At 45.2% G+C, this 12,611-nt stretch overlaps 1 protein-coding gene across 1 annotated transcript in view; it reads left to right on the top strand.

Annotated features, from left to right (window-relative positions):
* LOC128104746 (inhibitor of carbonic anhydrase) overlaps window positions 1-10,287 on the top strand; it is a 44,870-nt gene extending 34,583 nt beyond the window's left edge. The window contains exons 14-17 of the mRNA XM_052729773.1: window positions 3,843-3,907; window positions 5,932-6,116; window positions 8,460-8,646; window positions 9,612-10,287. Coding sequence (XP_052585733.1) covers window positions 3,843-3,907; window positions 5,932-6,116; window positions 8,460-8,646; window positions 9,612-9,646 — 472 coding nt within the window. The 3' untranslated portion in view covers window positions 9,647-10,287. The remainder of the gene's footprint in view (window positions 1-3,842; window positions 3,908-5,931; window positions 6,117-8,459; window positions 8,647-9,611) is intronic.
* Window positions 10,288-12,611: the final 2,324 nt, after the last annotated feature.

Raw genomic sequence — 12,611 nt, 5'->3', positions numbered from 1 at the left:
CTGAACCTCCTCCCCAGCCCCCAGAGCCAAGCCTTTAGCAGTCATGTACTTTTGGAAGATAGTTAAGATCCTAACACAGCAGGGAGCGATGTGGCAGTGACCAGGGCGGGGGACAGTTTTAGAAAAGGTATATGGGGAAGGCCTTCACGGCAGAGGGATCATGAGAGCAGATAACTACATCACGAGAGGAACTCAGCCTGAGAAAACCTGTAGCAAGAGTAACCCAGAAGTGAGTCAGCAGGAATGGGGGCATGCACGGCCCACTGTAGTAACCACACTGCAGTAAGGTCAGCAAGAGAGGTTTGTAGACCGAAGTATGGAGAAGGAGGGGTCTGGGTTGTGACCTGCTGGGTCAGCATATGGCGGCCATGTCTGTTGAGCCCTGTAGACCTGGCTGAATAGGCAGACCAAGTTCTAAGTATGATGAGCCAGGCTGGACATGTTCAGATTGTGTGTCGGGGGTGTGCTAGTCAAGTAAAAGCTATGTGGACAGCATGTGGAGCTCTAGAAAACCCTCCTGGCCCCATATACAAAGCTGTGTGGACAGCATGTGGAGCTCTAGAGAACCCTTCTGTCCCCATGTACACCAGGAGAGTACACCTCACCCTGCCCTCCAAACTTCTGCCTCTCTTATCAGTCATTCGTTAGTGACAACAATATCTGCTGAATGTTCACTTTAACCCAAACTAGCTTAAAATTTCTTTATATCATAAGATATAATGGTATTAGGTTTGGTCCAACTTCAATACTTTAAAAAATAAGTATTTGCTTATCTATCTATCTGTGTGTGTGTGTGTGTGTGTGTGTGTGTGTGAGAGAGAGAGAGAGAGAGAGAGAGAGAGAGAGAGAGGGAGAGAGAGCCTTGTGCTCAATAGTGTACATGTGGAGATCAGAGGACAATTTGAGGCAGTTGGCTCTCTCTTTCTACCATGTGAGCTCCAGAGGTCAAACTCAGATCGTCAAGTTTCGTGACCTGACAGAACCTCACTGTGTAGCCCAGACTGGTCTGAAATCTGTGATTCTTTGGTCTCAGCCTCTCAAATTCTGGGGTTACAGATGTCACCCACTTACCCAGTCCCATTTTGATGCATAAGATTTAAAATTATTGGAAACACAACTTACTCCCTTTACAAAATGATGAGGAGCACACAGAGAACCATCATAGCCCCAAAATATTGCATTCTCTGTCACTCCTACCTCCCTCTCACTCGCCCTAATTTCATTCATCCTGATAAACCCCAATCCTGTGAGTACTTTCTGTTCTCACACCCTTGGCCATGTCCTTGTTTTCCCACGGTACACCCACACACATTTAAAGACCAGTCACGGTCATTGTTATTCTGTACTCAGTGCCTGACCCTGCTTCTGGCTGAACTATGAGACCTCCAGCTGTCTGGCTTTCTTTTCAAGTGATGAGGACCAAACTCAAAAGATGCATGCCTCTGGGTCCCATCTGCTTCCTAGGAGACCAAGCAATTAGAAGAGGAAGCCCACAAAGCCTCAGTATTGGGTCAGCTTCACGGCAGCATCCATCAGCATTAGTACCCTGAGATGCTGCCTTCCCGCCCCTCATTCTGGATACCTGTCCTCTCCTGTCAGAGCCCAGTCCTGCACCGGTTAGAGACAGCCTCTCCTGGTGATCTAAGGGCTTCGCCCCATCAATTCTCTCTCTCCTGCATCCTCACATCCTCTTTTTCTAAGTACTGTACCCTAACCGACTGAACCACCAGGGTTCCACACTTTCTTGTTTACTAGGTCATTTCCACCAGCATGTAAACATGCTGTTATTTTTTCCATCGAACAAAAAAATAAACTCAAGTGGCTGTAAATGCTTCACTCTTTCCAACAACAAATACTTGAAGTTATACACCGTTGCTCACTCTATTTTCTCTCCTTTCAATTTCTTCAGAACCCAGTTTAAGAATCTGTTCAGGGACTGGGGAAGATGGTTCAGCTGGTAAACCACTTACCTTGGGTTCAATTCCCAGCACCCATATGGCAGCTCACAACCATGTGTAGTGCCATTTCCAGGAGGATCTGACGCCCTCTTCTGGTTTCCATGGGCACTGCATACATGTGGTGTACAGTGTTTCATGCAGGCAAAACACTCATACAAATAAAAGAAATAAATAAAATAACAAAAAAAAAACCAGAAAAGGCATATGAACGGCAAATGAGAAAGAGTCCTGTGAGCAAAGAAAGATTAAAATTATATGAGAACAGGTATAACTGTGGCAGATGTTTCCTGAGATCACAGGTGGGGCCTGGGATCAGAGTACCCGGTGAGGACCCATGGCATTGGGAGACCAGCTTCCTCCAACTGGACAGTAGGAGAAGAGGAAACAATTGGCAGGTCTTGCAGAGGACCACAGGGAAAAATCCACCACATGATTCCTGTGTTTTCTCTGGGAAGCAGGAAGCACAGTGTATGCATCCGGGGAGGAACTGGAAAGACGGTTGGTGGGAGGTGAGAAAATCACAAGTGAGTGGATGACACTGTGGTTCTCAGACTGACCATGGCTCAGATTCTCCTGAGGGGCTTGGGAAGGCAGATTCCGGGTCACCATCCCCACAGTCTCCCATTTACCTGTCAGGCTGGTGGGGCTCAGGGACCTGCTCAGGTTTCAAGGATGCTGGTGTTGATGCTGATGGACCTTAGCCTCCGGCTCTGAGGACCACTGATCTGGAGTAGAGAACAGAGACTAGGAGAGCATCTTTGAGATTAAAGAGTGGGCAGTCTTGCTCGGTCTGCCTTGCCCTGAGGTGATGATTCACCTAAGTCAGGTGACCATGCCCATTCAGGAGTGGGACTCTGTACGAAGAGACCATGAAGAAAAGTAGGTGAGGGGTTTTCATGAGTCTGAATGGGCACAACTGAGCCTAGTTGTAGATAGAGTCACCCAAAGACAAGAAAGAAAGAATGCTGGAGAGGAGCTTGTGATAGTTTTTTACAGTGGTGACAAATTCCTAAGAGAATACCTTAAAGGAGTTGTGGCTAGTAATTCTCATCCATGGTCACCTTCCCCCACTGCATAGGCCTGTGGGAGGCAGAACACCATGATGGAAGAGCATGAGGAGACAAATCACTCACCTCATAACGGCCAGGAAGGAGCTAGTGTGGGACAGGATGGGGGAGTGGGCACATGATATGCCCTTCAAAGGCGTGACCCCCAGCCTCCTAAAATTTCTACCAACTGTCAAAAGAGTGCCACCAGTTAGGGACTAAGCCTTCTGGGAGGAATATTCCAGATTCAAATCACAACAGCGTCCCTGACGATCAATAGACATTTCCATCGGGCTGATATCACAGAATCGATTTTTTCACGTTTCTTGTTAAAAAATAAAAAAGTGTCCCTGCACACAGGTGCACATTTTCCCATGGGGTTAAGGGTGAGTCCTGTCTAGAGAAGCATGTTCACTGTTGTTAGTACCGAGCAGACACATGAGTGCAATCAAACCCCTTCACAGCCGGCGTTCCACACTGATTGCGGTATCTCCTGGTGTGATACTACACCACGTGGGTCTCCCCTTACACATCTCTGCTAATGGGAGAACACAAGCACCCTGTCTGGGCAAAGTGGTGGGAATTTAAAACAAGGATGTGAATGGTGGTTTTTACAAGTGAAAGTCAGCGAGCAGTTCTGTCTTTCCATTGCTTTTTTGGTCTACCACCCAAGGGCCCTGCAGGGGCTACAGTTCTTGTGTGGGTGTTCAGGAACCCAGGGAAGGGGCTACAGTTGCTTGTGTGGGAGTTCAGGAACCGGGGACGGGGTGTGACTCCCCCTTGGTGGCCCCTTTCACTCCTGTTGACTCTCTTTGCTGACCTGGCCCTTGTTGTGCAGGTGTCTGGTCGAGAAGGGGGATGTGGCCTTCATGAAGCACCCCACAGTTCTACAGAACACTGATGGTAGGTGCCTGCATTGTACTTTCCTTCCTCGGGTCTTCCTTGTAGAGTGGTGCCCCAAGAGGCAACTGGGGACGTTTAATAACTAAACCTAGCAGACTCCAGCGACTGAGTCCAAGCATTTTAAATTAATCTAGCATTTAACAGACTTCCAACCTGTTCAGACTCGGTGATGCTAATTATCACCTTGGCCTTGACCCCAGATGACAAAACACAGAGCCCATGGACTATGTGAGCAGGTCTGGCTCCCTGATTGACAGGCATTCTTTTGATATTCAAGATTAAAATTTTGACAGCGATTGATTTTGGAAAATACCTTGCGCTTCTCTGTGGCTTGCCTTTTTCAAAGAAAAAAATTTATTTATTTATTCGTATGTGTGTGTGACAATGTGAGTTTATTTGCACCACATGTGTGCAGGAGCCTGAAGAAGCCAGAGGACATTGGATACCCTGGAACTGGAGCTGCCTGATGTGGATGTTAGGAACTGAACTGAGGTCCTTGGAAGAGCAGTATGCTCTTAACCCCTGAGCCATCTCTCCAGCCCCTGAGTGGACAGTTTTCAGTTTTCTTTTTTACTTTTTCTTTTTTTTTTCTTTTGGTTTTCCAGACAGTGTTTCTCTATATAGCCCTGGCTATTTTGGAACTAACTCTGTAGATCAGGCTGGCCTCAAACTTGTAGATCCATCCACCTGCCTCTGCCTCCCAAGTGCTGGGATCAAAGACGTGTACCACCACTGCCTGGAAATAGTCTTAATTTTAACATAGTCTAATTTATTGAATTTTCCCTTCTTTGTTAATACTCTCAGGACTGTTATTTTATTTATTTTTTTGTTCAGTTCTGGAGAATTCAATCAAGGATCTTGAGTTTGCTAGTCAAGTGCTCTACTACTGGGCTACAGTCCCAACATTTTGTTTACTTATTGATTGATTTTAAATTTTACATGTATGAGTGTTTGCCTGCATATATGTCTGTATATCACATGCATACCTGTTGCCTTTATGGCCAAAACAGAGACCAAAAGAGGGCATCATATTCCCTGGAGTTGGAGTTACAGACCATTGTGAGCCACCTTGTGGGTGCTGTGACTCAAACCCAGGTCCCTTGGTCCTTTACTTCTGAGCCACCTCTCCAACCATTCACAATTATCTCTTAAATTTTTATTATTTATTTATTGATTGATTGATTGATTGATTGTGTGTTTGTTCTAAGGTCAGAGTCAGTTAACTTAACTAGAGTCAGTTCTCTCCCTCTACCCTGTGGGCCCCAAGGATTGAACTCAGGTTGCTCCCCACACTGAGCCATCTCACAGGCCCCAAAGTATTTTCTTTTTCAGTTTTAGAAAGTGTCTTGCTACATTGTCCAGGCTTGTCTTGAACTCATAATCCTCCTGCCTAAGCCTCCTAAGTCACTAGCATGACGGTCTGTACCACCCTTCTTGTCAAGCCCTGTTTTGTGAAATGGGGACACAGTGACTTGCCTCCAGGACTACTGAGAAGAGCACACAGGCTAAGTTACATAAAACATGTTTTCCCTTCCTGCCGGCGACTCCAGCTCTGGTTGTGAGTTTCTTCTTAGCTGTGTGGTTCTGGGCAAGTCAAATGCCGTCTGAGCTATCGTTGTCAAATGGGGGTTGATCTCTCTCTCACACACACACACACACACACACACACACACACACACACACACACACACACACACTCCTAGTGCTCCTTCATGCACTGTGTAGCTGAAGGGCCGGCTCGGTATCGATGGTGAGCAGCATTCCAGATGGCAAAGCCAGGGCCTCATGGGCACATTTGCCTGTTCCGGGGTTGTTAATACCGTGGGACTACCTTAAGAAATCTTTGCCTTGAATGGGACTAATGGAGCACCAAACAAGAAGGTGATGAGTCTGTGAACTCTCTTCTTTTTGTTATATTTCTCTGTGTAGCATGACTTCCCAGGCACTGATGGTTGATCTCATTCCCCATGAGGGCACCTGGACCAAAGCTGTGAGCTGTGACTGATCTATCTGTATCTCCCTAGGAAAGAACCCTGAGGCTTGGGCTAAGGGTCTGAAACAGGAAGACTTTGAGCTGCTGTGCCTTGATGGCACCAGGAAGCCCGTGACTGAGGCTCAGAGCTGCCACCTGGCCCGAGTGCCAAACCATGCTGTGTTCTCCAGGAAAGATAAGGTCGACTTTGCTCGCAGAATACTCTTCAACCAACAGGTATGGGCACCAGTGCCTACTCCGAATGACTCAGTGCCAGTTCCCAGAGCTGCACAGATGCCCACGTGCCCATACCCAGCCCAGCTCACACGCTTTCTCCATGAGAAGAGAACCCTGGACCTTCTAGTCCTGTCTCTGGTTGTATCTGATGCCCATTTGTTCTGTAGCTCTCTAAGGATCCAAGAGAAGAGCCTGAGATTTATAGCCTTGAGTAAACACATGGGCTCTCTTGGGCCGCCTCAATTCTCCCTGAGAATTAATCCCTTCTCTCTTCTGGTACAATAAGTAGGGAGCTGTTGGCTCATTGGCTGAGCTAAGTGTAGAAAAAGCAAAATGGCGGTTTCTCTAGCTGACTTGTAGTCAAGCTGAATTTGTCTCCTTAGCCTGGATAGGCTGGGCACCATCTGAAGTTAAAGAGCAAACATCTAGGCACTTTCTGACCTTCCTGGAAGCCATCAGGAGCTGCTCTTATGAAGTAGGTGATACCTAACTCAAATGATTCAAAGGAAAACCCATAGTCCCCTCTCCCTGTTGCAGTAGACACCCCATTCTTGGAGGTTCCCTGATGTTGGTTGTTTTTTCTCTTTTTACTTTTTTGGGGGGCCCACCACCCAGCTCCCAAATAAATCACACATGTAGGTTTATTCTTAATTATGAATGCCTGGCCTTAGCTTGGCTTATTTCTAGCCAGCTTTCCTTAACTTTCAATTATCCCGTCTACCTTTTGCCTCTGGGCTTTTTCCTTTTCTTACTTCTGTATATCTTCCTTTCACTCTTATTCCATGGCTGTCTGTGTGTCTGTGTGTCTGTCTGTGTGTCTGTGTCACTGTGTAACTGTGTGGCCAGGTGGCTGGCTGGCTGTGTCACTGTGTAACTGTGTGGCTAGGTGGCTGGCTGGCTGTGTGGCTGTGTGGCTAGGTGGCTGGCTGGCTGTGTGGCTGTGTGGCTAGGTGGCTGCCTGGCTGTGTGGCTGGCTGTGTCACTGTGTGACTGTGTGGCTAGGTGGCTGTGTGGCTGGCCCCAGATGTCCTCTTCCTCTCCTTGTTCTCTTGCTCTTCCTTTTTTACCTCCCAGATTTCTCCTTCTATTTATTCTCTCTGCCTGCCAGCCTCGCCCATCCTTTCTCCTGCCTCGCTATTGGACATTCAGCTCTTTATTAGACCATCAGGTGTTTTAGACAGGCACAGTAACACAGCTTCACAAAGTTAAACAAATGCAACATAAAAGAATGCAACACATCTTTGCATCATTAAAACAAATGTTTCACAGTATAAACAAATGTAACACACCTTAAAATAATAGTCTGTAACAGTTCTCCAAAGAAGAAATCCATGTTTTATCATATTTCCCCCTCACATCCTGTTAAAGGACAGTGGTCTGGTATTCAGTTTGCTTCTCTTTGCTGTGCTAAGACATGAACTAAAAGTAACTTGGGCACAGAAAGGGTATATTTGACTTACAGGTTACAGTCCATCACTGAGGGAGCCATGCAGAAGCTCAAGATAGGGACATGGAAGCAGGAACTGAAGCAGAGACCATGGAGGAACATCACTGTCTTATTCCAGGCTCACATTCAGCTCTCTTTCTTGTATTGTCCCAGCCTACCTGCTGAGAGATGGTACCTCTCATAGAGGGCTGGGCCCTCCTGTGTCAACTATTAAGAAAATGCCACATAGACATGCCCATGGGCCAGTCTGACAGAGGCTTTAGTTGGCTGAGAAGCCCTCTTCCTAGGTATGTCACGTTGATAATCAAGATTGACTCTCATACCTAGGAAAACCATTAAAGTAAGAGAGTCTGGACTGTGGACATGTGAAGGGGAAAGTCTCACATTAAGACCAGCTGCCACGTTGACTAAAGGGAAGTAAACTAAGGCAGGCAGGTAGGATGGAGATATGGAACTGGCTGGGCCCCAGAAAGTAGGAGGGGCAAAGAGCAAGAGTTCCAGGCAGCAGAGAGACATGGGAGGGTGATTTAGACAGCTGGGAAAACACCTGGCTCTGGCTAGTTAAGTAGTGACATATGGCCAGCTTTCTAATTACGTTCCTTTACATGAATCATTGCGCAATGTGATGTTACTGCCTCCACTTGTAAATAAGCAAACTGAGATTGACTTAGCTTAGGGAAGAATTTTCCCAAGTTCGCATAGCAAGGAAAAGATGAAGCCAGGATTCAAACCCACAGACCATGCTTTCAGTTACTACAACATTTCCTAAACTGTTGTGTCCTGGGGTTCTCCAAGGCCTAGAGTTGAGCAGTCCTGAAGCCTCTGGTCTTCTAGACAGAGTAGACACCTCTATGCTTTCTGGCACCCTCAGTGACTGTCTGTTCGTCCCAATTCAGGAGCTCTTTGGAAGAAATGGATTTGAAAAAATGATGTTCCAGATGTTTGAATTCTCAGCTAAGGACCTGCTGTTCAGTGATGACACAGAATGCTTGTCTAACCTGCAGAACAAAACAACATATAAAACATACCTAGGGCCACAGTATCTTACCATGATGACCAACTTCAGACAGTGCTTGTCCTCTGGTAAGTGGAATGGACCACCAAGGAGAAATAACACAAGGTTCAAAGTCAGTATGTTTATATTAAGAACCCAGGTGTGTTGAGTTCTCAGCTATTCCAGCAAGGCATGAAGAAGTGGAAACTTTCTCCTGGCCTTGCAGAAAGATTCAGTTACCACTGAGTCAATTCAATTAGACAGCAGGGAAAGACACAATCTATGAAATGCTAAATTGTCTGAAGGAGACAAGAAGTGTTGCAGAACTTGAGACCACTTGGGAATGAAGCTCTTCTCATGTGTATTCCCATTTTTGCTAGTCAGCTGGGGGCTTGGGAAATGACACAAGCTGTACACAGCACAGGACTGATCAAAAAACTGATTTTTTAATGATTTTATATAAAACGCACAAACATTAATAAAAACAAATACAGCATGGTTAGCCCCGGAGGAGTCTTAGTATACATATTTTATTTGGAATTGCTGTCTAAAAATAAAGGAACTGGGAAACAAAATTAAAACTGAGACAAAAGAATTATTGGGCCAGGTGGTGGTGGCCCATGTCTTTAATCTCAGCACTCAGGAGGCAGAGCCATGTGGATCTCTGTGAGTTCAAGGCCAGCCTGGTCTACAGAGTGAGTTTCAGGACATGCACCAAAACCACACAGAGAAACCATGTCTCAAAAAAACAAGCCAAAAAAAGAATTATTGGGCATATGCCTGAATTTTTGTGGCATTATATTGTGTGCTACAGATATTGAAAGCAGGAAGAAAGGACAGTATAGGTATTTAAAGATAGACATTTAGAATACAGAGTATCTATGAAGGTCTTAAATCATCTCAATTAACCATAACTTATTTTTAGAAGACAAGAGTATTCCCAACATATTTTTTAAGAACTTTGCTTTTAAGAACATAAGAAATTGGAGCAGAGAGGAGTGTGGCCAGCGCTGGTGGGGAATGACGATCTTTTCTCTTGTGTTTTGCTTCACAGACCTGCTGGATGCCTGCACATTCCATAGACATTAAACACCATTCAGCCAGGGCCACACAGGGCCAGGGGGACCTAACTGTTTGTCTCCATGTGGACGCATACTGACATCTTTATAACTCATTGTCATAATTGAAGCAAAAAGAATTAAAATAAATAAAAAATATTTCCCCATAAAACTTCGCTGAATATCCTTAGATTTGGGGCAAATAAGACTTTTTGTATTAAAATTGAGGTTCTAAGTTTAGTATCTACTAAAAATTATATCTTACAAGCTGGTCAGAGGGCTCAGTGGGTCAAGGTAGCGACCTGAGTTTGAGCTCTGGGACCTACACAGTGGCTTAAAGAAAGAACAGACCCCAACACACTGTCCTCTGACCTCCACATGGACATAGTGGCATGAGTGTGCCACCACGCACTTACACACACAAGTGTAAAAATATACCTTTGGGGAGGTGGGTTAGAGTTCACTTTGAAAGCAAGAGAACTTGAGTTTGGATCCCCAACATCCATGTAAAAACTGATTGTGGCTTCATGGATCTGTAATCTCAACAGTGGAAGCAGAGACAGGTGGAACCCAGCAGCTTGTGGTCACCTGGTCTAGCTGAAACAGTGACCTTCAGGTTCATCAAGAGACCCTGTCTCAAAAAAATAAAGGGAAGAGTGATAGAAAAAGACACTTGGCATCAAACTATAGCCTCTATATGTTCATACACAGGACTGTGCATGCATATACCATGCATGCACGTGCACACACACACACACACACACACACACACACACACACGATTTTAAAAATAAAAGTAATGTGCTTAAAAGAACTCTGCCAAAGTAGTTTGACTTATCTCCTCATACTCTGATTATTTTACACAAAAGACAAATCATTCAGTTATAATTTGAGCAACAAATCTGTCTGAATACCACCCAAGCAGTGATTACAAGATCTCTCTCTCTCTCTCTCTCTCTCTCTCTCTCTCTCTCTCTCTCTCTCTCTCTTTTTCACACACACACACACACACACACACACACACACACACACACACACACACACAAATCAATGTGTTCAGCAGAAACGACTTACAAAATAACAAGAAAGGACAAGGAATGATTTTGTGTATTTTTAAAATACAATTTGGGGGTTTGGGAGACGGTTCAGTTGGTAAAAGCGCTTGCCGTACATGCGTGAGAACCTGATTTGGGATCCCTGGCACCTATGTAAAAGGCTAGGTATAGTGATGTGCTCTGTCATCCTAAGTCTAGGAAAGCAAAAAACAGGAGGATCCCTGGGGTTCCCTGGGTGGCCAGGCTAGCTGAATCAGTGAACTTCAGGTTCAAGGAGAGAGCCTGTCTCAAAAAGTAGTGTGGAGAGCAATAGAAACCAACACTCAACATTGACCTCCGGTCTCCACATGCCTGTGTATATACATGCACATGCACCCCCATGTACGCATACATAAGACATTATGTTTCGACACTGTAAATTAATGTCAAAGGCAATCAAAGTCTTAGTTAATGTTTCCTAGAAAATATTAAAATTACTGCAAACATTGTATCTTGCTGCTTGTTGGGTCAGGTTTCTAAAAGTGTGACGAGCGATACACTTGTTTCTTTTCCATTCAATATCAGAAATGTCACCATCTCTAGTTATTATTACAACGCCAGCTTGTGACAGCCCCTTCACAAGTATGGAATCGGAGTGTGGAAGATCATATGTTGTTACAAGTCAGAGTTATCTGAGTGAGTGAAAGACTGGCCAGAGCAGGACGTCCCCTCCTCCCACAAACAACTAAAAATCAGGGGGGAAAGTGTATGAAACAGCTCTTTGTGGTTGAACAATAGCAGTGAGGGACCAGGAACCGTGGGGGGAAGGGAAACAAGAAGCGAGATGATGACCCGGCTTTCTGCCAGTCTGAAGTTTCCAGAAACAGAGATAGAAATCTGAGGTCAATGTGACCAGGATCGAGTGCCAGGAAGGATGGGACTTTGCAGGGAAATGGTCCATGACCCTCATTGCAGTATCCTTGATGTACCTGCGCCCATATAGACTGAGATTAAAACCCACGAGGCTGGGAAAAGAGTAACTGAGAGACTTAAACACCACGCAGTTCTCAGGGCTCATGAGGTCAGCAGTCACGCAGGTTTCTAGCAAGCAGGATGAAGAGCCCACACTCAAGACAAAGGCTTTCACTGCAGGGTGTGCCTTAGATGTGGGGGTAAAATGGCCATAGATGGGGCCACACAGCGGCTTAGCTGTTCCTGCAGAGGACTTGGGTTCAGTTCCCAGAATCACTTCAGGCATCTTACAACCGCCTGTGATTCCAGTTCCAGGGGATCCAGTACCCTCTAGCCTCTGCAGGTCCCCGCACACATGTGGTGGACATAAACTCATCAAGGCACACACACAAGCACATAAATTAAAAAATAAATATTTAAAGTGGCCATTGATTAAAGGTTGCTCCTGAATAGCCTTCACTAAAGCTGGAACATGCCTCAGAGGATCCCACTGGTCTGCAGGCATCTTAACTACCTCCCAACACAAACTCCAATACCACAAAAGGAAAGCAATGAAATTTAAGTATTCACCAGTGCAACTTACATAGCTGCATATTAAATAAAAACGTCTTCAAATATGCAAAGAAGAATTAAACTGTTACAAAGTCAGGAGCAAAGTCAACCAATAAAAACACATTTAAAAACCACAGAGATGAAGGAATTCAAACAATAAGCTTCTTTAAAGATTTAATTTAAAACTTTTTGAAAATTATGTGTCGTGTGTGAGTGGGTGTGGGTTTGTACATGTGAATGCGGTATCCGTAGAGGCTAGAAGACAAGAGCATCAGACATCCCGGACCTGGAGGTGCAGGCAGTTGTGAGCTTTGGAAGTGGGTGCTGGGAACCAAAGTTGGGTTCTCTGCAAGAGATGAGCCATATTTCCAGCTCCACTTTATTTATTTATTTATTTGTATTAGATAAAGAAATGAAGGAATTCGGTCCTGGTACTGG

The sequence above is a fragment of the Peromyscus californicus genome, unplaced genomic scaffold, assembly GCF_007827085.1.
Source record: "Peromyscus californicus insignis strain IS unplaced genomic scaffold, ASM782708v3 Scaffold_11__1_contigs__length_118956290, whole genome shotgun sequence".
NCBI lineage: Eukaryota > Metazoa > Chordata > Mammalia > Rodentia > Cricetidae > Peromyscus > Peromyscus californicus.
This window is presented reverse-complemented; position numbering and strand designations above follow the sequence as displayed.